The sequence below is a fragment of the Schistocerca nitens genome, chromosome 2, assembly GCF_023898315.1.
Source record: "Schistocerca nitens isolate TAMUIC-IGC-003100 chromosome 2, iqSchNite1.1, whole genome shotgun sequence".
Taxonomy (NCBI): Eukaryota; Metazoa; Arthropoda; class Insecta; order Orthoptera; family Acrididae; genus Schistocerca; species Schistocerca nitens.
In genome coordinates this window covers 381,315,611-381,342,054 of record NC_064615.1, presented here as the reverse complement: position 1 = coordinate 381,342,054, position 26,444 = coordinate 381,315,611, and the positions used below count along the sequence as shown (strand labels likewise).

General features: G+C 44.3%; 1 protein-coding gene across 1 annotated transcript; it reads right to left on the bottom strand.

Annotated features, from left to right (window-relative positions):
* Positions 1-574: 574 nt before the first annotated feature.
* On the bottom strand, positions 575-26,444 carry LOC126235034 (ice-structuring glycoprotein-like). Its single transcript, XM_049943769.1, has 4 exons — positions 26,408-26,444; positions 23,945-24,711; positions 3,187-3,337; positions 575-1,449 (listed from the first exon to the last, which is right to left on the bottom strand). Exons 1-4 carry the CDS (start codon positions 26,417-26,419, stop codon positions 682-684), a joined length of 1,698 nt encoding a protein of 565 aa, XP_049799726.1. The 5' UTR covers positions 26,420-26,444; the 3' UTR covers positions 575-681.

Genomic DNA, 26,444 nt, shown 5'->3' with positions numbered 1-26,444 from the left:
ATATGTTTTTTGTAACCAAGGAAAGTGTTGTAGATGATATCAAATATAATAAGCCTTCATTCAATGTATATTTACGCCTACTTACAACAGTACTAAAATGGTAGTCTCACAAATAGGAACAGCAAACTCTGACACGTTACCGACGGACAATAGGAAATAGCTTTAGATTCTTCTTATTACTCCATCTGATCTTCTTCTTTCCAAGGAAGTTAATTCGTCAACTGTAAATGTAACGTAGATTTTGTTATTGTATCCAGTTTCATAAGTTTCTTTCAAATGCAAAAGTAGTTGATTTATCTCATTTGAGTAATATTTATATCGCAGTAAAGAAAAAAAAAGTCTAAAAATACTTTAGACGTTGACTTTCGTTTTCTAGAAAGTGGGGCAGTCTGGCTGAAGAAAATCCAATATTCATAAAGTCTCCAGCTGAACATTTTAGTTGTCCTGTTTGCGTTTCACACAAAACGTTCTGAGTAAAAGCGTGCTCGAGTAATTGTGTTGTAAAGAAAATATGTGAAACAGAGCTTTATTATGCTCGCCGCCGTGACAGAGGAACGGAAGCAGCAACTATTAATTTAAAATGAACAGAGGTTTATTTACATATCAGACTTTGTTACACAGAAAGTGTAGAATAACAGAAACATTCGCGAAAATGCGAATTAATAGTTTGTACAATAGCGTTTACCCAAGAATAGCCTTGCCATATCCCAAACCACCGTATCCGTATCCTCCATACGCCAGAGCGGGTCCAGCAATGGCAGCCCTAGCGATGGGGGCGGCGTAGGCAGCCCTGGCGATAGGGGCAGCGGCAATGGCGGGGGCGGCGTAGGCTGCCCTAGCAATGGGGGCGGCAGCAATGGCTGGGGCAGCGTAGGCTGCTCTTGCGTAACCGTAGCCGAGGCCGGCACCGTACGCCAGCGCTGGGGCGGCGGCGATGGCGGGGGCGGCAGCGATCGCCGGGGCCGCGGCGATGGCGGGGGCGGCGACGGCCACACGGGCGGGGGCGGCGGCAACGGCGGGGTGGGCGCCGGCCTCCTTGTGCACGACGGCGTTGAAGCCGTTCACGGGGTCAGCCGTGTAGTCGACGGTGCGGATGGAACCGTCGGGCTCGGCCAGGCTGTAGCTGCCCTGGACGACGTCTCCGCTGCGGCTCTCGTGCTGGCTCTTGGAGTCGCCCGTCAGCGCGTCCTGGACGTTGTAGGCGAAGCTGTACTCGGGGTGCGGGTCGTACTCGGCAGCGACGGCGGCGGGGGCGGCGGCGGCCACGGCGACGGGTGCGGCGCGGATGGCGGGGGCGGCAGCGATAGCTGGGGCATATGCCCTTGCGATGGGGGCGGCGGCGATAGCGGGGGCGTAGGCCCTAGCGATGGGGGCGGCGGGGGCGAGGACTGCAGGTGCTCCCAGGTAACCGGCGTGGGCCAGCGACAGAGCTGCCACGAAAATTATCACCTGTTGATAAGCAAAGAGCACAACATATAGGCAACTATAGGCCAGAGATTATACGCATTCAACATTGCTAACGGCAAATGAAGCATCATATAAGAATAGGCTCCAAGGCCGTTGTTGACGGTAATAAGAAAATCTTGTATTTTGGTACTGAGTCATTGTTTCCACAATCTCCTGATCCATTGTTTCGATATCTCTGTCGTGGGCTTTTCACCTGCAGCTGCCCGCAATGTGCTGTCAGCTTCCGGAAGAAGGCGCCAGTAAGACGACCGAAACGTCGGATGCTTAGGTTACGGAAAGACTGACGCTGTACCAAAACCCGAAAACTTCTAATATCGCGAAATTACAATATATATTCACACAATAATAATGTATTATCTGAAGAAAGACTCAAAATTAGTTGATGTCATATGCAGTGTATTTGCTTCTACCATATTCTCGCTTCGTCAAATTTCCTTTCACCCAGTTAAAGGCTCTTAACTGACAATTTACGATTTGATGCCTTTTGAGATTCCACTGCTTTCAATTATGCTGAAATGGAGGCTCTTTTATCATATAAATTGACTTAAGTTCAAGCAAATGTTACAGTAGATGTACGTAGTCATTTCCTGTCTAGATAACGCCGATGGTTTACAGTTTAAAAAAAATCAATCGTATTAGAGCTAGATTCATGTTACTAGGCTCATAAAGCCACATTGTGAAAAATGATGGAACACTGTGTGTGTAGTCAGTTCTCTGCCGTCTTACATACGCCGTTTGCAGATGAAATGCGGAGGCAACCAGAATCTACGTCAAGATGATCAGAGCGAAGTATTAGCTAAATATAACAGTTACGAAATCAGTAGTGGTGTGGCTAGCGAAGTCATTACAGTAACCGCCTCAAATATTTTGAAATATTATGGGGATGCTAATTCATGCTTCCTAGGATTGGATTTGAGGCGTGCGACTACCCAATGCAGCAGGGATCATTTGAACAAATTTTGGCAGTTGAATTAAGGGCTCGAAATTCGTTGTGAACTGTGGTCACGAAAGTGGAGACTGAATGGTTTACCGCACAAAACATACCCCCCCCCCCCCGCCCCTCCCCACCACGACCACCACCGCCCCACTATAACGCTAACTCTCCAAATTAAAGTTGAAAATTGCATTAATCTTCTACAGAGAGTTTCAGAAATTCTGTTCCTGCAATTGAACGATGCATTTGTAACAGGCTTGCTCACTCAAAGCGAGTTTGCTAGGAATATGGGCAACTATCTTACACTGATTTCTGGAATATAAACATGATTTTTTTGTGAAAAACAATCGTGACTGTATAAAGCACCAATAATAGAGACAAATACTAATAAGACCATAAATTAGATTAAGAAAAAGGATACTAGACAAAATACAGGTGTTATACAGACAATCGATTCTCCATTGCTCGCTTTTGGTGTAAATTAATGGGGATGTCGCTAAGGGTACAAAATACTTCCCACCAGCTACCTTACAATGGCATGGGAGGTACCTACGTAGGTGAATTTGGTGATTCAGGCAGTTGAAATGTGGAAAGTCTGTGAAGCGCGTTCCTATAAAAACGCTCTTTCTGTACGAGTCAATATATAAATTAGCTATTGCGAAACATGTTGGGTGGACTGCGTGTTCTTCACACACGACTGGCGTACCGCGTGTGTGAAACATATGAGTATTGGAACCTATTGAAACAGTACCACGGGTCAACTACAAGGGTGTCCTGAGCCTCACCTTGCAAGCCATGTTGTCCGCTGGTGAGTGCTGGAGGCCGTGTGCGGTGACAGCCGGCGGCCGCCGCTTATATACTGGTCCACGGCTCTCGGCAGCAATCTCGTCTGACAGGAACCACTTGAGAAGTGCTGCCGCAACCTCAGCACCGGTCCTCCGTACAGCCTAACAGCGGCACTCCGCATGCCCAGATATATCGGTTACGCTCGTGTGGTGTCATCTGCTGCAGTTTACAGATCCCTTAAGATTGGAGCCGTCCAACTTCTACATTAAGAATGTTATCTATTTCTGGTATGCGACCCTTTGGTAGCGCCAAAGACGGAAATTCCGAAACTGCTCTTGCTATTGACAAGTAACAAGGAAACGCACAACGCAGCACTGCGATTAGAGTTATAGCATCTATAAAATGTCTTTACCTTGTATCAGTACTATAAAAACAAAAATGTACTTCTTAATGTTGCGCCTTTATAATCATCCAGTCAAGCACAACACCATAGTGGCTAATAATAATGATTCGCTTCGCTCAGTGGCCGGGTGCAAGTCTTTCAATTGTATACCGCTGAGGCGGCTTTTGTATCCATTATGTACCCCAGTTATCCAAACGCGAAAGGAGACCTAAGTGTTTTATTGGTCATCGAGGCGCACCCACACAGCCACCTAAGTATTTTAATGTTAGTTATGACGATACGAATGTGAGATCAACGCAACACACAGTCCCCGACCGGAGAAAATTTCCTACCCTGCCGGGAATCAAACCGGGGCTCCATCGTCTACCAGTCCGTCGCCCTGACCAGCGCAGCAACCGAGCTGGACGGACCTGCCGGTAAAAGTGGAATCTGAACGACGTGTCGTTTCTGGTGACCTCTCACATCGTTGGGAGGTGATGGCTAAGTTTAAATCAGACTGAAAATTTCCGTGTTGCGGCCGGGATTCAATCCTGTGACCACGTGGTTTGTAGACACGGCCTTTACCGCGAGACAATGTTTTTCTTTTCTTGTGGGGGCGGGGGGGGGGGGGTTGATAGCAGGGTTGAGGGAGGTGCCATCTCCCCTTATAGTCCATTCTGTCTCTCTCCAAAACACGATTTAGATGGCTAGATTCTCACACTACATTCTTCAACCTGTTTTACTACTTTTTCTCCTGTTCTTTCTCTTTGTTTCTCTTATTTTCCGAAATAAAATTTCTTCGTGTTTAAAATCAAAAATGGAATGAAAAGTCCTTCCTTTTGGAGTGCGGTATTCTTTCTGGTCCCGTTATTACCATTAGGTTCAAATGGCTCTGAGCACTATGGGACTTAACAGCTATGGTCATCAGTCCCCTAGAACTTAGAACTACGTAAACCTAACTAACCTAAGGACAGCACACAACACCCAGCCATCACGAGGCAGAGAAAATCCCTGACCCCGCCGGGAATCGAACCCGGGAACCCGGGCGTGGGAAGCGAGAACGCTACCGCACGACCACGAGATGCGGGCATTACCATTAGCACTTGTAATACATCGTATAGCACTTGTGTCATTCGTGATCTTTTTTCTCATTGTAAGCCATCATGTAGCATTACATATACACAACTACATCTACATAATTATTATGCAGTTTGTAGTTAAGTGCCTGACAGACAGTTCGTGAAACCATCTTTAAGTTATTTCTCTGCCGTTCCATTCTCGAACAGCGCGCAGGAAAAGCGAACACTTAAATTTTTCCATGCGAGCTCTCAGATCTCTTATTTTATTATGGTTATCATTCCTTCCTATATAGGCCTAGTTGGGGGCCTTAAAATATTTTCACGGTCTGAGGAGAAAGATGGTGATTGTACTTTCGTGAGAGGATCCTGCCGCAGCGAAAAACGCCTTTGTGTTAATGTTTGTCACCCTAATTCACGTACCCTATCCGTGGCGCTCTTTCCCCTTTTCCGTGATAGTATAAAACGGGCTGCACTTCTTTGAACTTTTTTCGATGTTCTCCGTCGATCCTATCTGATACGGGTCACACACCGCATAGCAATACTCCAGAGGAGGTACAAGTGTAGTATAGGCAGTCTCTTTAGTAACCCTGCCGCAGTTTCTCGGTGTTCTGCGAATGTAAATCGTAATCGTTGGTTTGTTTTGCCCACAACGTTATCTATGTGGTGTTCCAACTTAGGTCATTCGTAATTGTCATCTCTAACTACATAGCTACATGTGTGGTTTATCGTGTAACCGAAATTCGGCGGATTCCTTGGTCCTCATGTGGCTGACTTCACACTTTTCGATATTTAGAGTGAATTGCCAGTCTTGGCAAAATATCTTGCAGTTTGTTTTGATCATCTGATGGCTTTATAAGACAATAGATGGCAGATAATCTGCAAACAATATGAGAGTGATACTCAAGATTGTCTCCTAAATCTTTCGTGTGGATCAGGCACAGCAGAGAACATGTAACTCTTCCTTGGGGAATGCCATACATTACTTCTGTTTTACTCGATGACTTTCCGTCAATTACTAAAATGTGACATTTCTGACAGGAAATTACGAAACCAGTGAGTCAACTGAGTCCATAAGTACACAATTCGATTAGAAGTTGCTTGTGAGGTTCGGCGTTCAAAGGCCTTCGGGAAATCTAAAATTATGGAATCAATTTTATATCCCCCGTCAACATTACTCATTACTTCGAGAGAATAAACAGCTAGATGTATTTCAAAAGAACGATATTTTCTGAATTCGTATTGGCTGTTTGTCAATAAATCGTTTTCTTAGAGGGAATTCGTAGTGTTCGAAAACAGTGTGTGTTCCAAAATCCTACTGCAAATCGACGTTAGCGACAAGATTATATAATTCAGCGTATTACTCGTATTTCCTTTCATGGATATTGGTATGACTTGTGCAACGTTCCAGTCTTTAGGTACGGATACTCCACCGAGCAAAGGGTTGAATATGATCGCTAAATATGGAGCTATTGTATAAGCATACTCTGAGAAAAGCCTGACTGGTATATAGGCAGGACCTGAAGCCTTGCCTTTATTATGTGATTTAAGCTGCTTTGCCGCGCCGACGATACCTACTTCGTAGTTATTCGTGTTGGCAATTGTTCTTGTTTCGAATTCTGGAATACGTACTTCGTCTTCTTTTGTGAAGGAATTTCCGAAAATGATGTTTATAATTCTGGTTTAGTGGCACTGTCATCAGGAACACCACCATTGATATGGCGCAGTGAAGGTACTGATTGTGTCTTTCCACTGGTATACTTTGCATGCGACAAGAATTTCCTTCGATTTTCTCCCACATTTCGAGACAGATTTCTTTGTGGAAAGTATTGGAAGCATCTCGCATTGAAGTTCGCACTACGTTTTGAGCTTCTGTAAAACTCCCCCAATCTTGATGGTTTTGCTTTTTTCTAAATTTGGCATGTTTTTTCCGTTGCTTCTCCAACAGGGTTCTGCAATGTTTTGTATACCATGAGGGATCTGAACCATATGCTATTAATTTATTTAGTGTATGTCTCTCAACAGCCATCGACACTATTTCTTTGAATTTAAAACACATCTGGTAACGCTTACATATTCGTATTAGAAGGAGTACTGTCTCTTAGTTGGGCCTGAAGAGAATTTTGATCTCCTTTTTTAAATAGTTATATGAGATATTTTGCGTTTATTTTCAATGGGGGTAAATGTTATGGTATTCTGTCTTGTCACAACAGCCTTGTGGTAACTAATCCCTGTATCCGTCACGATGCTCCCTATTACGTCGGGATTATTTGTTGCTTAGAGGCCAAGTTAGTCTTCGCAAGCATTTACACTTCGAATAGGCTCCTGAAGTAATCGTTCAATTTAATTTTCTGAGAACGCTTTCAGGACGATTTCGGAAATGTTTTATACTTACCCCCGACTTTAAATATACACTCCTGGAAATGGAAAAAAGAACACATTGACACCGGTGTGTCAGACCCACCATACTTGCTCCGGACACTGCGAGAGGGCTGTACAAGCAATGATCACACGCACGGCACAGCGGACACACCAGGAACCGCGGTGTTGGCTGTCGAATGGCGCTAGCTGCGCAGCATTTGTGCACCGCCGCCGTCAGTGTCAGCCAGTTTGCCGTGGCATACGGAGCTCCAACGCAGTCTTTAACACTGGTAGCATGCCGCGACAGCGTGGACGTGAACCGTATGTGCAGTTGACGGCGAGGGCGTATAGTGGGCATGCGGGAGGCCGGGTGGACGTACCGCCGAATTGCTCAACACGTGGGGCGTGAGGTCTCCACAGTACATCGATGTTGTCGCCAGTGGTCGGCGGAAGGTGCACGTGCCCGTCGACCTGGGACCGGACCGCAGCGACGCACGGATTCACACTGCCGTAGGGGACCGCACCGCCACTTCCCAGCAAATTAGGGACACTGTTGCTCCTGGGGTATCGGCGAAGACCATTCGCAACCGTCTCCATGAAGCAGGGCTACGGTCCCGCACACCGTTAGGCCGTCTTCCGCTCATGCCCCAACATCGTGCAGCCCGCCTCCAGTGGTGTCGCGACAGGCGTGAATGGAGGGACGAATGGAGACGTGTCGTCTTCAGCGATGAGAGTCGCTTCTGCCTTGGTGCCAATGATGGTCGTATGCGTGTTTGGCGCCGTGCAGGTGAGCGCCACAATCAGGACTGCATACGACCGAGGCACACAGGGCCAACACCCGGCATCATGGTGTGGGGAGCGATCTCCTACACTGGCCGTACACCACTGGTGATCGTCGAGGGGACACTGAATAGTGCACGGTACATCCAAACCGTCATCGAACCCATCGTTCTACCATTCCTAGACCGGCAAGGGAACTTGCTGTTCCAACAGGACAATGCACGTCCGCATGTATCCCGTGCCACCCAACGTGCTCTAGAAGGTGTACGTCAACTACCCTGGCCAGCAAGATCTCCGGATCTGTCCCCCATTGAGCATGTTTGGGACTGGATGAAGCGTCGTCTCACGCGGTCTGCACGTCCAGCACGAACGCTGGTCCAACTGAGGCGCCAGGTGGAAATGGCATGGCAAGCCGTTCCACAGGACTACATCCAGCATCTCTACGATCGTCTCCATGGGAGAATATCAGCCTGCATTGCTGCGAAAGGTGGATATACACTGTACTAGTGCCGACATTGTGCATGCTCTGTTGCCTGTGTCGATGTGCCTGTGGTTCTGTCCGTGTGATCATGTGATGTATCTGACCCCAGGAATGTGTCAATAAAGTTTCCCCTTCCTGGGACAATGAATTCACGGTGTTCTTATTTCAATTTCCAGGAGTGTATATTTCCACCAACATATCGAGGCTGGATTGACGTCTGCACCATCTATAACTTTAAGACTGGGGGGGGGGGGGGGGGGGAGGACCCTATTGGAAGTGAGGCTCAAGTTTTCTTTGCTGCACTGTTCAGTAACTGTAAAACCTGAGTTGAGGGGTCGATATAAGGAACCACTTGTTAATTTATTCCGTTTGTCAGGTATAATCTCAAACCACCACACAGGTCTATCTACTTTGCTTTTAGTACAATGTAGACTACTTCCGACAGCTATAAGTACTTCACCACCAATTGTATTTAATCTATCCTTTGTGAACACGGTTATGCCCTTTGTAAAAATTTCGGCTGAACGAATTTCCAGAGTTTGCCAGCTTTCCGTACTATAACGATTTGAGCTTCAGTGCTTCCTGTTAGCGCTTGGAGCTCTGATTCTTTTCCAACACAGCTACGGCAATTTACAATTACAGTAACTATATTTTCTAGGTCCACTTTTCCCTGTTTGTCATGCAGTTCGTAGAGTAACGCCCTTTCTGTAGTTTCGCGAGACGCTCTTACCTAAAAAGCAGCCCAGTCCCTCCACAGCCTCAAGTATCATTGTAGCCACTTCTTGAGTGCAGTAGACCCGTAACCTTTTAAGCGAAACCCCGAAACCCACTACCCCGTGGCGAGGAATCTGCAGCCCCCATGGTGGCAGAATCGTCTGAGCCTCTGATTCAGACCCTTCACTCGACTCTGTGCCAAAGGGCCACAGTCAGTTCTACAGATGGCGAGCTCCGCCTTGGTCTCACAAGCAAAACTGGCAGTCTTTGCTGCTTCAGCTACCCGCCTGAAACCAGAGAGAATTTTTTCTGATCCAAAGTGACACACACCGTTAGTTCCGATATGAGCTACCACTGCAGTTATCTGCATCCTGTGCTCTTGATGGCATCGAGAAGCAGACTTTCCGCATCTGGAATGACTCCTCCCGGTATCCACACAGAGTGCGCACTGGATTCTTTCCCTCTTTGGCAGCCATATCCATAAGGGGCCAATTACGCACCTAACGATGGAGCCCACAATTACCAGTAAACCCATCCTCTGTAAACGCCCAGACCTTACGGCCGAGGTGCTTCCTTTGGAACACGCGAGTGATTTCGCCTGGCACAGGTTCTTAATCAGCCATAAATAGCTCACAAAACCTGTTAGTCAGATGAACCGGGGTGGCCATCTGATCGGCTACCCAGAAGAAAGTCTTTCACTGCCTGCCTCTTCTTGGAGTGACCTCGGTGAGGAGTCATCTTCAGTGCGGCAGCACCTGGGACGGTCACAGTAGTGGACCGATCGGGGGATACGAAGGACGAGCAGGACGTCCCCCGGATCCCCAAGTCCAACCCCCTTACAGTGGCACCCACTGCCGACAGCCTCAAGCTACGAGACGAAAGCCACCACCGGCTAGAACTTTGCGTAAATTGTAACCAACTCGGCTCGCATCTTAACACAGCAGTCACAGACCCTTTTCATACCAAAGACGGCAAAACAGTGCAGTATATACACTCCTGGAAATGGAAAAAAGAACACATTGACACCGGTGTGTCAGACCCACCATACTTGCTCCGGACACTGCGAGAGGGCTGTACAAGCAATGATCACACGCACGGCACAGCGGACACACCAGGAACCGCGGTGTTGGCCGTCGAATGGCGCTAGCTGCGCAGCATTTGTGCACCGCCGCCGTCAGTGTCAGCCAGTTTGCCGTGGCATACGGAGCTCCATCGCAGTCTTTAACACTGGTAGCATGCCGCGACAGCGTGGACGTGAACCGTATGTGCAGTTGACGGACTTTGAGCGAGGGCGTATAGTGGGCATGCGGGAGGCCGGGTGGACGTACCGCCGAATTGCTCAACACGTGGGGCGTGAGGTCTCCACAGTACATCGATGTTGTCGCCAGTGGTCGGCGGAAGGTGCACGTGCCCGTCGACCTGGGACCGGACCGCAGCGACGCACGGATGCACGCCAAGACCGTAGGATCCTACGCAGTGCCGTAGGGGACCGCACCGCCACTTCCCAGCAAATTAGGGACACTGTTGCTCCTGGGGTATCGGCGAGGACCATTCGCAACCGTCTCCATGAAGCTGGGCTACGGTCCCGCACACCGTTAGGCCGTCTTCCGCTCACGCCCCAACATCGTGCAGCCCGCCTCCAGTGGTGTCGCGACAGGCGTGAATGGAGGGACGAATGGAGACGTGTCGTCTTCAGCGATGAGAGTCGCTTCTGCCTTGGTGCCAATGATGGTCGTATGCGTGTTTGGCGCCGTGCAGGTGAGCGCCACAATCAGGACTGCATACGACCGAGGCACACAGGGCCAACACCCGGCATCATGGTGTGGGGAGCGATCTCCTACACCGGCCGTACACCACTGGTGATCGTCGAGGGGACACTGAATAGTGCACGGTACATCCAAGCCGTCATCGAACCCATCGTTCTACCATTCCTAGACCGGCAAGGGAACTTGCTGTTCCAACAGGACAATGCACGTCCGCATGTATCCCGTGCCACCCAACGTGCTCTAGAAGGTGTAAGTCAACTACCCTGGCCAGCAAGATCTCCGGATCTGTCCCCCATTGAGCATGTTTGGGACTGGATGAAGCGTCGTCTCACGCGGTCTGCACGTCCAGCACGAACGCTGGTCCAACTGAGGCGCCAGGTGGAAATGGCATGGCAAGCCGTTCCACAGGACTACATCCAGCATCTCTACGATAGTCTCCATGGGAGAATAGCAGCCTGCATTGCTGCGAAAGGTGGATATACACTGTACTAGTGCCGACATTGTGCATGCTCTGTTGCCTGTGTCTATGTGCCTGTGGTTCTGTCAGTGTGATCATGTGATGTATCTGACCCCAGGAATGTGTCAATAAAGTTTCCCCTTCCTGGGACAATGAATTCACGGTGTTCTTATTTCAATTTCCAGGAGTGTAGTTCTTAGAATGCTAGACTGTGACTGGTAAACACACTAACACGCAAAGAAAGGCACGTAAACTAGCATCCACAAAAATGGTTGAAAATAAGTCGCTCCTCTTTGAAGCTCGTAAATATCTGTATAATTCGCAAACAAACGGTGTACTACCTTTATCTGCCGACACTGCCTCGACCCAAATAAAACAAACAAAAGCCTGTATGATACGGGGATCGATACAAGCGTCGATACTGGCGCCAGTACTTTTACCCTAGACTGCTATAGGCGTCAGACGCACTAGATTTAAAACCTCTGGCTTAATAAAACACTATCGCGGCCATATATAATCCACATTCTGTTCTTGTTCCTTCCCTAGAACGATCGACTCGAAAGTATACGTACTTTATCATACGAATAAATGCTAAGTATAGAAGTACGTGGTAATCATTTAAACTGAGCCCTCAGTTAATGAAATTCACATATATTATTCAAAATAATTTTGAACTCGAGGGATAGACAATATTACAGAGAAAATTATAACATGTTGTGTACACTCGTTTCTACACTACGTGATCAGAAGTATCTGGACACCCCAAAAAATATTATGTTTTTTATATTAGGTGCATTGTAGTGCCACCTATTGCCAAGTACTCCATATCATCGATGTCAGTAGTCATTAGACATCGTAAGAGAGGAGACTGGAGCGTTCCGCGGAACTCACTGACTTCGAACGTGGTCAGGTGATTGGGTGTAACTTGTGTCATACCTCTGTACGCGAGATTTACGCGCTCCTAAACATCCCTAGGTCCACTGTTTCCGTTGTGATAGTGAAGTGGAAACGTGAAGGGACACATACAGGCAAAAGTGTACAGGTTGACCTCGTCTGTTGACTGACAGAGACCGCCGACAGTTGAAGAGCGTCGTAATGTGTAATAGGCAGACATCTATCCAGACCATCACACAGAACCCCAAACTGCATCAGGATCCACGGCAAGTACTATGACAGCAGGCGGGAGCTGAGAAAACTTGAATTTCACGGTCGAGCGGCTGCTCATAAGCCACATATCACGCCGGTAAATGCCAGACGACGCCTCACTTGGTGTAATTAGCGTAAACATTGGACGACTGAACAGTGGAAAAACTTTGTGTGGAGTGATGAATCACGGTACACAATGTAGCGATCCGATGGCAGAGTGTGGGTACGGCGAACGCCCTGTGAACGTAATCTGCCAGCGTGTGTAGTGTCAACAGTAAAATTCGGAGGCTGTGGTGTTATGGTGTGGCAGTGTTTTACATGAAGGGGACTTGCAACCCTCGTTGTTTTGCGTGGCACTATCACAGCACGGGCCTACATTGATATTTTAAGCACTTTCTTGCATTTCTACTGTTGAAGAGTAATTCGGGGATGGCCATTGCATCTTTCAACACGATCAAGCACCTGTTCATAATGCACGGCCTGTGGCGGAGCGGTTACGCGACAATAACATCCCTGTAATGTACTGGCCTGCACAGAGTCCTGACCTGAATCTAATAGAACACCTATGGAATGTTTTGGAACGCCGACCTCGTGATAGGCCTCACCGACCGACGTCGACACCTCTCACTCCGTGAAGAAATGGCTGCTATTCTCCAAGAAACCTTCCAGCACTTGATTCAACGTATGCCTGCGAGAGTCGAAGCTGTCATTAAAGCTAAAGGTGGGCCAACATCATATTGAATTCCAGCATTACCGATAGAGGGCGCCACGAACTTGTAAGTCATTTTCAACCAAGTGACCGGATACTTTTGATCATATAGTGTATCTACAAGGCAATTACTCGAGAGGGCAAATGCTCACTTTTATTACGGTGAAAATTCGAATATGCAACTTCGAGACCTACCTCAGAGACAACTGTGAACAATAGTTTACAACAAAATTATTTTGCATTTTGTCTTGTGCCATCAGATACGACAAATAATTATAATATCATATATTTTTGCTTGCAAATGCGCCGATACATTGTATACAAGAGTGTCATCGGTGCCGGCCGGTGTGGGCGACCGGTTCTAGGCGCTTCAGTCTGGAACCGCGCGACCGCTATGGTCGCAGGTTCGAATCCTGCCTCGGGCATGGATGTGTGTGATGTCCTTAGGTTAGTTACGTTTAAGTAGTTCTAAGTTCTAGGGGACTGATGACCTCAGATGCGCAGAGCCATTTGAACCATTTTTTTGTGTCATTGGTCCTCGAGGAGTTCCAGCTAGTATTCCTTGTCATTGTTTCAGTCCGACTCTAACACACACTCATTATAAAAAAAAAGGATTTGTATGTTTTAGAAGAAGGAATGTTTATAGTTTATAGCCGAACGTCAGGTACAAAGAACACAAAATGGTATTTAAACCTGCTGAAGAAACAGAAACCCGAAGAAATCTTCAATTATCGAAAAAGATTATGACAAGCTGCTAAGAAATAGCACAGAAACATCTATATGCAAAATGGTAAAAACAGAATTACCGAAATAGAAATTCAGATAAGCTGAAGTAAGAAATTTAGGCACCACATGGCTAGTCTGAACTCAATTTCAATACACTGCCGGAAAAAAAATGTAACAGTCTCAAGGTCAGTCATTTTGTTGGCAAGTGTGGTGAGAGGTAGTTCGCCATTGTAGGAGGGTACGATAGCAAATTCAGACTATATTAATTACACATGTCACAGTAAAGGGTTTCCAAACAGACGCATCGATACGTGATATACCCTTCCCTGTGGCAATGCAGTCATTTATTCTTAAAGATGCCGGGTGGCATCCTGCGATAGATTGCCCCAAGCATCTTGCTCCTTTTGTTGCAAAGTGACAGCGGTTCCTGCAGACCCTCGAGATCGAATACGTAGTCGCTTCATCATATCCCATACGCGTTCATTTGGCGAGATATATGGTCGTATTGCTGGCCAAGGCAGTTCCTGTACATAACAGAAAGAACGTTGTGTGGCAGCAGCCGTATGTGGACCGGCGTTGTCTTGCTGAAAAAGCAAGTCTCCTTCCTGTCGAATAATGCAAATAGCTCGGGAATAACATCATGTACAGTGTAGGAGCCGTTGGATACTTTACTTTGCAGAAGCACTACGTGCGAATGCCAGTTGTAACTGATGGATCCCCCTCAACATGTAGTCTAGGATGACAACTAAGTGCTGTGGATGAATAGATTCTGGAACAGGCATCTCACCAGGCCTATGCCGCAAACATCCATCATTTGCATACAGACACAACCTTCCGTCATCAATGAAGACAACAGAGCGTCATTCAGTTCTGCTGTCAACTCTCTCCCGATATTAGAGTAGCCATGCTTAGTGATGTGACGTCAGTGATAGCCTGGTCAGAGTCATATGTGATCCTGCTGCAAGGAGACTGTCCCGTAAGGTTTTTGATGACACAGCAGGTATAAGACGTAGCCAAATTCCGTCCCTGGATGATATTCGGTCGGCCACTGTCGCTCGTACAGTGCGTGAACTTGACACGCATCTGCACTACGCAGACGTCCAGAATCTGGTCTCTAAGTGTGGAAATGTTGCAAAGCCCATTGTTGAAATCAGCGTCATACTACCGATACATTGTGCCCAGCACGTGCAGCAATCAGTTGATACTTCCCTTCAGCTTCCGGCAGGCCCATATTGCTACCCCTTTCAAGTGGATGAAGCTGTTTAACGGGAGTGTGCGCTCGCCGATGGGCCATGGCTGTACCGTATAATGAATGCTGCAAAAGGTGTTCACCTCTGCACTGGGTAGACTTATGCCTGCAGAGTAAAAGGAATGGGTGTAGACATGACCCCTGAGTGTCACCTGAACAATATTCATACAAGACGAACACGGATTAACTAATATTTTGGAAGACGCTATGAAACGACTATGCGGATAACAATATTATGTGTGACATAGCCTTAACATGTTTAAATTAAGTGAAATTATTAGGGGTTATCAGTTTACCTGCCCTGAAGGAAATGGGAAGGGTTACGTCGTGAAATCCTTGAACGAGTGCTATCTATCTGATACTTCGTGCCCGTGGGCTATATTGATTAAAATGATCTTATGATATTGATTAAAATGATCTTATGAGAGATTATTTTCAGTATGTCCCGTACGGCAAACAGCCGTTCTTACGGATGACAAATAGTTGAATAAAAGATGATTATTGGGTGTGTCTAACACAACTGCAACTTTCGAAGTGGAGATAGCAACACACCACGCCCAGGGGACGGGCAAGTGATGTTAATCAAAATCTTTCGGATTTTTCAAAAGGTAGAATCTTTGGCATGAAGGACATGGGAGCATCATACCGACAGAATACTGAGAAAGTTGACTATAGAGCAATGGCAGACGAATGAGTGGTAGCGAGATGCATTCAGGGTCTTAGGACGTGTGACAAGAAGAGTAGGCACGGGTCCTTCGAGAAGGACTAGACCACGAGAAGATCTAAGAATTATTCGACTGGCTCTGACAAATACAGGAATGACAATAGCTGAAATCCCGGCAGATATTAGAGGCAGTCTCCATGCATTGTCGGGGATCGATTAATGGAAGATGGGTTGAGGTCTGAAGTTGCCGCCCGTCGTTTACTAGTGACGCCGCACCACGGGCAATAGATACTTGCAAGTTGTACAGCCAGTGTCAAGTAGGCACTGAATGGCAATCTCTGCTGTTCAGCTGTGAATCTTGAGACTTCACTATTGTGTTGTTCATACCAGCGCCGTCGAGGAAGATAATAAGCAGAAGGGATGCAGGCTGTCCGCACGTAGTGGACAGTTGTGATGGTGTTTTCGATTACTACCCTCTGCCCTGAGTATATGGTGCAGTGCATGTTGTGACCAGCCGTTCTACTCAATTGTGTTCCCAGAGACGACCATCGACCTCGTGTAATAAGAAACCTGATTCATCAGACCACAAGTCACGTTTTCATTAATACACGGTCAGATCTCGATGGTCCAGTGGCCACTGCAATCGCAGTTGAAGGTGTCGTTGGGCAACATAGGAACAAGTAGCGATTCTCTGTAGCGCATTCCCTTGTGGAATGTAGGGCACTGAACGGTGTGCTCAGAAACGCTAGTGCCTGCACCAGCATTATACTCTCCCTCAGATCAACGCCTGTTCTACTTTGCAGAGCGAGCAAGACCCCAACATTCTAGTTTCGTGATGATGCGTGGATCTCCAACACTTTGTCGAGTACACAAGGATTCGCCCTCTGGCGTGGATGTGTGTGATGTCCTATTTCAAGTAATATACAAGACATATCAGACAGACGAAATGTCCTCAGATCTCAAGAAGAATGTAATAAAGCTTGTATCCATTATTGATGTGGAACACTGCGGCTGTGAAGAGTAAATATTTCCAGAAATAACTACAACCAGTTGCCTTTTGCGATGCTTCAGTTTTTACCGACCGGTTTCGAAGCATCTAGTGACTTATCATCAGATGGTACTAAATTTTAATGAATCTTTGGGCTCTTGTGGGGTTCGTTTAGCTTTGACAAGATAGAAAAACGAAACAATTAAACACTGAATGTGACGAGAATTATTTACAACATAAGATTGACGTGAAGGAATTACAGTTAACAGCAACCCTAGGTTTATTTCTGGTGCACGCATTACTCTGGATTCATGTTGTTTCCCAGTTCCATTACATCTAAGCTCTACACATAGGTTGTCACAGACAGTAACTCCCCCTTGCTTTACAGAATGTAAACAAACCAAAGAGCATGACTGAAATTAGTGTTCAAAGAATGTGTACTGAGACAGATATTTTCTTTGGTCAACGTTCATACTTCTGAAATTGCACTCTGGTGACACTAAAAAGTATGGGTTTATGTTACATTTTATTATGAAAGTAACAATAATTCATTGTTGCACAATTAACATGTGCTATTTACAAAGTTTATCAAGCTAATAGTTCAGGATAATATTTCGTCTATAATATTAGAAATGAAATTATGTTTGACATAATAACTTTTGATTGTAACACACTGATTATTGATTACGAACTAAATAGCAGAGCTTAGCAAGTCGATGGATTGATTTAATGACAACGTTAAGTAACGTGGGCATTTGGGAGGGTGATATACAGGAGATGAGTGTGTGTGTGTTCATATATATGTGTGTGTGGAAAAAAGAGACAGTGATGAGTAGGTGTACCACTGAGAAAGGGATGTTGTGAGGAGGTAGAGGTGAGGGAGTTAGTGAGGGATGGGGGTTGTAAGGATGAAGTTGTTGTGTGTGTGTTTTTGTGTAATAGGTATGTGGGTTCAGAGCAATTGTTTAGTTTTTCAGGGTTCAGGGTTCTTCAAAATTCGGAAACAATAGGTTATTTGCGATATGTATTTTTCATTTAAAATGGTGAGTGATGATTTATTATTACGGTTGAAAATCTGTAATTATTCCAGTAGACCCATCTTTATTGCTTTGACTGCAGTGTATCGAGTATGGAGATCAGTTTTTCTGTATCTAACTGAAAATCTATTTTGAGTTAGCTAGGCAGAAAAATAATATTTATTTAGAATTTTTAAACAGAGTGTGCCTTTGTGCAAAGTTTTTGGTTTTATATCTGTAACTGAAAATGTATTTTGATTAGGTGGGCAGCAATACAAGATTTATTCAGAATTTTTTAACAGAGTGTGCCTTTGAGCTAAGTTCTTTTTTTCCTAGTTCAACTACTTAGAACCAGGAGAAGTTGTCATAAATAATTTATATATACATCAGTTTTTTGAAAAGGTTGGTTGGCTGTTTCAATCTTATGAACTATTTTTGTTTTGTATTCGTTGTTTGTATGGAAAGCCACATATATACTAAGCCCTGATGTTTAGTTTAGAATCAGTGTGTAAAATAAACATGCCAAACGTAATTCCAGTACTAACACTATAGATGAAATATCATCATGAACTATTAGTGTGATAGATGCTGTAAATAACGCATGTTAATGTGATAACAATATTATATTAATCCATATATGTATATTTACTGTCAGCAATGTGCAAATTTAGAAAATGTGAATGTTGAGCAAACAATTTCGTTGACCACTAACTTTAATCACGCTCTTTTGTTTGTTTACATTTTGTACAGCGTGTAAAGTTGCTGTTATCGGCAAAGTTTGTGATGTGCTTAAAATTAACGGAACTGGAAAACGTATATTATGTTTTACAGAGTAATGTATACACCACGAATAAATCAATGATTGTGAATACCTATAAGTAATGCCTTCAAATCGACGTTATAAATAATTTTCGACACATTCAGTGCTTACTTGTTTCCTTTTTCTATCTTGCCACAGCTACACGAACCACACAGTGGCCCAAATACTAGTTAAAAGTGTGTATTATCTGCTGAGGAGTTGCTAGGCGATTCGAAACCGATCATGGTAAATAACTAATAACTGAAGCATTATAAAAGGCACCTTGTTGCAGTTATTTCTGGAAACCAGTGTTTGACAGTTCTAACCCAAAAGACAGTTATGAATATTAATGAACGATAACTTGAGTAAGTCACTGTAGCAAAAGTACTAAAACGAATAGAATATTACACAGATTATTACATGAATAGAAGACGTCTTTGGGGAAGATCAATTTGAGTGCTATAGAAATGAAGGAACATGCGAAAAACGCTGAGGGTACATCTTACCTTAGAAGATAGGTTGCGGAAGTATTGGACTGCGTTGGCTGGAATACACTATTCCAAATTCCGAAATTGTCTGGGATAAAACGCAGGAGGTGAAAGTTTATCTACAACTTGTGCAGAAATCAGACTGCTGCTGAGGGAACAGGACATGAAAGGAAAGCAGTTTTTGAGAAGGGAGTGAGGTAAGGGCTAGGGTATGTTCAGTCTGTACTTTCAGCAATTAGTTAAGAAAACCAAAGAGATATTTAGAAAGAGAATTAATGTTCAGAGTGACGAAATAAACACTTAGGTTTGCCGCTGACGTGGTAATCCTCTCAGATAATGGAGGACTTGGATGATCAATTGAACGGAATGGATAGTGTCTCGAAAAGAGTCTATAATATGAATATCACTAAAAGTAAAATATGCTGAAGTTATTTGTAATGCCTCATCTCAGAGTTTTCATGGGATCATTTACTGAACCTGATAACCCCTTCTTTTCAGCAACACATATAAGAGACTTACTAAAATGCTCTGAAATGCTGAGTATATCTGTAATCACTGTAGCATTTGCTATTCCACCTTACCTATGGTTCTAACTACCTCTTCCTGCACTATATACTATATTTACCTTTTTTAACTGCCTATCTCTTCTCATAATGCATATTCTAAGATTTCTGGATTAATTTCTTCGGTATTTTGCATTGTGCCTAATAAGAGCTATGGAACAGTGAAGAGCTGTTGCTTACAGGTAGATACTTTCCTGTTTATCTTAGAAGATACCCTTATTCCCTGATACTCCTGTTTTTGGTAGACTTTAATTCAAGTGGGGTTAGTTCTGAGGAAAGTACGTGTCTTATATTTTTCGTTCATGTCATGAGCACTGTATTCATTATTTCACATAATATCACTGAGTAGTTTCCAAAAATATCCCAGTTTCTCCTGAACAGGGAAGTAACTTCGTTTCATCGTCTGAAAGGTCATTGATTATCGATTTTGTAATATCTACATCTACTTACATACTCTGCAAACTACCGTACGATACATGACTTTTCTGTTCCACTCACAAATACTGCGAGAGAAAAGTGACAGTCTACCTGCCTTCCTGCGAGCCCTAATTTGTCTTATCTTTGTGGTTCTTAAGCGAATCGTGTGCAACAGAACCGTTTTACAGTCAGGTTTAGACACTAGTTCCCTAAATTTTCCCAAGTATTCAGGGAAAACAGGATCTCAATAGATGCAGTTTTCTCTTTAAGATAGGTACTGGAGAAATCCATAGTGTTTAATAACCCAGCCTACTTGTGCTTCGTTGGCTTGTCGAAAGCCTTCGTTAGGAAAAGAAAAAAGGATATAATTCAGACCTTAAAAGACAAGGGAGCAGCAATGGGTTTAGTGAAAATTATAGAAGATAGATACAGAGATAATAAAACGAGACTTCAAACACACAAACGATACACAAATGAAATTATACTACGTGAAGAAAATTGACAAGGAGACTCATTAAGCCCACTCCCGTTCAACTTAATAATGGACCACATCATTGATGATACAAGAATGAAATTGGTCTATAAAATGGGAAATAACGTGGTATATATTACATGTCATGATGAGCATGCTTTACTGATAGCAAATAATGAGGATAATTTACATAGTTTACTTCACAAATTTAATAAAACACCTAAGCAATGTTACATGGAAATCTCGTGTAAAAAGACTAAGAATATGGTAGCGTCGAAAGTAGCTATACGTTGTAAATTATAACTAGATGGTATGTCAATTGAACAAGTGAGCAGCTTTAACTATCTGGGGACTGCTATCACCATCTATGAAGACATGACCATAGAAGTGAAATATCAAGTTAATGGCAGTAATGATAGCCAGATGCCTGGAAAGTACTGTACGGAGAAACTATGAGAATTGAGGGAAAAACAAAAATATATAAAACAATGATGCGTCCGGTTTTAACATATTAAGCAGAAACTATGGAAGAAACGAAACAATTAAACAAATGTCAAGGGCAATGGAAACAAAGGTACTAAGACAGATCCAAGGAGTATCCTTGTGGGCCAAACGAACAAACGTGTCGTTAAGATAACAGTGTGGCGTACAAAATATAAATAAATGGATGGAAACAGGATAAGAAATAAGAAGTATTGCGTGGAAAGGATGGACCTTTCAAGACAAGCTATACAAGGCCAACAAATTTAGCATGCTTCCTCTAAATTTCTTCGGTGTCTTTCTCTAATCAGACCTGGTGGGGATCATAAACACTCTGGCAATACTAAAGAATGGGTCACTTTAGTGCTCTATACGCTGTCACATTTACTCACCCACCACTTCCTCCTAAAATTCTGCCAATTAACCGAATTCTACCATTCACCTTGTACGATTATAGCAGTCGAGAGGGTATGATTGCACTACTTGAGAAGCTGGAAAGAGGTGTAGTGACTTAGGTCAATTCTAGGCTGCTAAAAGTCGACTACACGGTTAATTTGAGAGTTACTTTACAAGATTTCTCACTTTCATCTAATCTGTTACCGGCTCTAGGTTACACTGTACGTACCCAAGTGAAAAAATGTACATTTAAGAACACATTTTGTTCAGTTCTTAGTTATACCAGTCAACATCAATAAACAGAAAGCATAGAACCATTAACTTGATGAGATGCTTTTTGCAAGCAAAGAATGTGTTCTACATGACACCAAATGTAATAAGCCTTTATTCGATGTATACAGCTTGGTCCTCCACTTCGAGGAATATTGATGTTGGTTATTTTTCTTGATATCCAATAGGATGTTATCCACCGTTCTGATTTTTTTCTGTTACATAATTTTAATTTTCGTTTCACAACTCTAAGAGAGTGTAAATAAATATTTTCTAAAAAAATTTCAAGCTTTATTTCATAACTCGTTGAATACGCTGTATTTAATAATATGACGATGGAATTTTAGATCGCTGAATCAAATCGGTGGCAATCACATTCATACTAATAACATAAGAAGGTAGACTACGCACAAGCAACTGAATATGCTTACCGTTTAGATAACGGAGTAATCTACCTTTAAAATACTAACTGGTTAAATACAATAATTTGAGGTACAAAAATGTGTTTATAATTCTTGATAAATTTAATTAATGCGACACGTTTTCAAATTCATCGAATCAGTTGCAAATTAAGAGTTTTACTCCTGTCGGAAGAACATTCTGCGGACGCCCGTGGCTGGAACAACATCATACCAACTGATGTAAGAGCGTCTTCTTACAGGCCACGGCTCTTATCCAGCCTTACAAAAAAACATCTATCCGACTGTGAGATGCGTGCTAGTCCACGGAAGTCGCTGTATCATGTTGTTGATCGTTGTCCAGTATATCAACAGCTACCCCATAGAGGCTTTCAGTAGAGACAACTTTGAGAGATCTTATTTTACAGTACACAGATAATATATAAAAAAGCCATGTTGTGGTGCAAAATACTGTTATTATGCACCGAGAAGTCCAGCTGACAGATGTAATTCTGTTGTCCAATTTTTAGCACTAAAAGAATGACCTGAGGGCCGAAACTGTTCGTGCAAAAATTGTTGTTGCAAACAGAACTGCCGTTCAGTAAAATTGTGTACAGTATTGTCAGATTGTGAAAGCATAATTTCCGAGAGTGGTAGCTACTGCATGTATCACATATTGTTTAAATCATACCCTATTCTGCCCCCCCCCCCCCTCCCCAATCAAATTCCGTTGAATTAGTATCTGACTTAGCAAACAGCCTGCGCCACTACCAACAACTTCTTACATTAAAGTCTCTGCCATTCTATGTGAAGGCTGTTATACAGACAGCCATTGTGGTTAACCTCTCACACAGAATTTTGGGCTTCTTTTGAACTTAGTCGCCGATGGAGTCCATGGTTAGTGACGTAGAAAAGACGCTTCTTAACCATCTACAAACATATAAATTTCATCATTTACGTCTACTTGCAACAGTACTAAAATGGTAGTCTCACAAATAGGAACAGCAAACTCTGGGTTGATTGTCACTTACGAGGCAGACACGTTACCGACAGACAATAGGAAATAGCTATAGATTTTTCTTATTACTCCATCTGATCTTCTTCTTTCCATGAAAGTTAATTCATCACATGTAAATGTAACGTAGATTTCTTTATTGTATCCAGTTTCATAATTTTCTTCCAAATGCAAAAATTGTTGATTTATCTCCATTGAGTAATATTTATCTTCCTGTAACGAAAAATAATTCAAAAAATGCTTCAGACGACGACTTTCGTTTACTAGAAAGTGGGGCGGTATGACTGAAGGAAATCTAATATTAATAAAGTCTCCAACTGAACATTTTCGTTATCCCATTTGCGTTTCACCCAAAACGTTCTGAGCAAAAAGTGCTCGAGTAACTGTGTTGTAGAGAAATTACATAAACAGAGCTGTATTGTTTTATTACGGTATATTGATAATTTTTACTTATGGACCGTCTGAGAGCAACTGAATAAAACACAATTTTAGTGTCATTGAAACAAGCGTTAAGTTCATAGTGCTGTGGAATGCGGGAAAAAACCGCAAATTGGCATTCATAAGAAGAAGAACAACACCAAAAATGCAACAGGGGCGTAATATGTAAGAAATTGTCCACTCAAACTGCCACTGATGATGCCTTGCAGAAAATAAAGGCGAAACGCGTATGGCACTAAAATTGTGTTTTATTCAGTTGCTGTCAGACGGTCCATAGATAAAAATTATCAGTATACCGTAATATTACACGCAACTGAGGAAGACAGGACTACAAAAGTTGAAGAGCTTTATTGTGCTCGCCGCCGTGATAGAGGAACGGAAACAGCAACTATTACTTTAAAGTGAACAGACGTTTATTTACACATCAGACTTTGTTACAAAGAAAGTGTAGAATAACAGAAACATTCGCGAAAATGCGAATGAATAGTTTGTACAATAGCGTTTACCCAAGAATAGCCTTGCCATATCCCAAACCACCGTATCCGTATCCTCCATAAGCCAGAGCGGGTCCAGCAATGGCAGCCCTAGCGATGGGGGCGGCGTAGGCAGCCCTGGCGATAGGGGCAGCGGCGATGGCGGGGGCGGCGTAGGCTGCCCTAGCAATGGGGGCGGCGGCAATGGCGGGGGCGGCGTAGGCTGCTCTAGCATAACCATAGCCGAGGCCGGCACCGTACGCCAGCGCTGGGGCGGCCGCGATGGCGGGGGCGGCGACGGCCACACGGGCGGGGGCGGCGGCAACGGCGGGATGGGCGCCGGCCTCCCTGTGCACGACGGCGTTGAAGCCGTTGACGGGGTCGGCGGTGTAGTCGACGGTGCGGATGGAGCCGTCGGGCTCGGCCAGGCTGTAGCTGCCCTGGACGACGTCTCCGCTGCGGCTCTCGTGCTGGCTCTTGGAGTCGCCCGTCAGCGCGTCCTGGACGTTGTAGGCGAAGCTGTACTCTGGGTGAGGGTCGTACTCGGCAGCGACGGCGGCGGGGGCGGCGGCGGCCACGGCGACGGGTGCGGCGCGGATGGCGGGGGCAGCTGCGATCGCTGGAGCGTAAGCTCTGGCGATAGGGGCGGCAGCGATGGCTGGGGCATATGCCCTTGCGATGGGGGCGGCGGCGATAGGGGGGGCGTAGGCCCTAGCGATGGGGGCGGCGGGGGCGAGGACTGCAGGTGCGCCCAGGTAACCGGCGTGGGCCAGCGACAGAGCCGCCACGAAAATTATCACCTGTTGATAAGCAAAGAGCACAACATATAGGCAGCTATAGGCCACGGGCTACACGCGTTCAACATTGCTAACGGAAAACTAAGCATCATATTAGAATAGGCTTCAAGGCTGTTGCTGATAGTATTAAGAAAATCTTGTATTTTGGTACTGCATTGTTTCCACAATCTCCCGATGCATTGTTACGATCTTTCTGTCGTGGCCTTTTCACCTGGAGCTGCCCGGAATGTGCTGTCGGCTTCCGGAAAAAGGCACCAGTAAAATGGACGAAACTACGGATGCGTGGGTTACGGAAAGACTGACGCTGAACCAAAACCGCGCGGTATTACAATATATTTTCACACAAAAAAGACTCAAAATTAATTGATGTCATATACAGTGTATTTGCTTCTACCATATTCTTGCTTCGTTAAATTGTCACACATGTTTTATTTTCACCCAGTTCAAGGATGTTAACTGTCAAGGTACGATTCAGATGCCTTTTGATATTCCACTGCTTTCAATTATGCTGAAATGAAGGCTCTTTTATTAAATACTTTGACTTAAGTTCAAGAAAATGTTACAGTAAATGTACGTAGTCATTTCCTGACTAGATAACGCCGACGGTTTACAGTTTAGAAAAATCTAACATATCAGAGCTAGATTAATGTTACTATGCTCATAAAGCCACATTGCGAACAATGATGAAACACTGTGTGTGTAATCAGCTCTCTGCCGTGTTGCATACACCGTTTGTAGAATAAATGCGAAGGTAACCAGAATCTGGGCTACGTCAAGATGAGCTGAGCGAAGTACTAGCTAAATATATCGGTTAGGAAATCAATAGTGGTTTGGCTAACGAAGTCAACACAGTAACCGCCTCAAATATTTTGAAACATTATGGGAATGCTAATTCATGCTTCCTAGGACTGAATTTGAAACATGCGACTATTCAATGCGGCAGGGATCATTTGAAAAAATTTCGACATTTGATTTAAGGGCTTGAAATTCGTTGTGAACTGTGAGTTATATGCCACACAAACCCTCTGCCTCCCGCCCCCCCTCCCCCCACCCTTCCCCACCCAAACTATGGTGGTAACTACACAAATATTTTATCTCATTTAAGTTCAAGAGTTGGCGTTTAATATTCAATAGAGAGGTTCAGAAATTTTGTTCCATCGATTGAACGGTGCATTTGTAACAGGCTTGTTAACTCAGAACGGGTTTGCTCGGAATATGGGAAACTATCTTTTCCTGATTTCTGGAACATAAATATGATTTTTTTGTGAAAAACAATTGTGCCTGTATAAAGTACCAATACTAGAGACAGATTCTAATAAGCCCATAAATGAAAGTAAGAAAAAGGACATTAGACCAAATAGAGGTGTTATACAGACAATCGATTTTCCAATGCTCGCTTTTGGTGTAAATTAATGGGGATGTCGCTAAGGGTACAAAATACTTCCCACCAGCTACCTTACAATGGCATGGGAGGTACCTACGTAGGTGAATTTGGTGATTCAGGCAGTTGAAATGTGGAAAGTCTGTGAAGCGCGTTCCTATAAAAACGCTCTTTCTGTACGAGTCAATATATAAATTAGCTATTGCGAAACATGTTGGGTGGACTGCGAGTTTTTCGCACACGATTCGGGTACCGCGTGTATATGGAACATACTAAAACAGTACCACGAGTCAACTACAAGAGTGTCCTGAGCCTCACCTTGCAAGCCATGTTATCCGCTGGTGAGTGCTGGAGG

Excerpts from the sequence above, each read along its gene's own strand:
- LOC126235034 (XM_049943769.1), bottom strand. Across the intron at positions 3,338-23,944 it reads TATGGCAAGGCTATTCTTGG|GACCGGTGCTGAGGTTGCGG; the intron begins GTAAACGCTATT and ends GGCTGTACGGAG. Across the intron at positions 1,450-3,186 it reads CGGACAACATGGCTTGCAAG|GTGATAATTTTCGTGGCAGC; the intron begins GTGAGGCTCAGG and ends GCTTATCAACAG.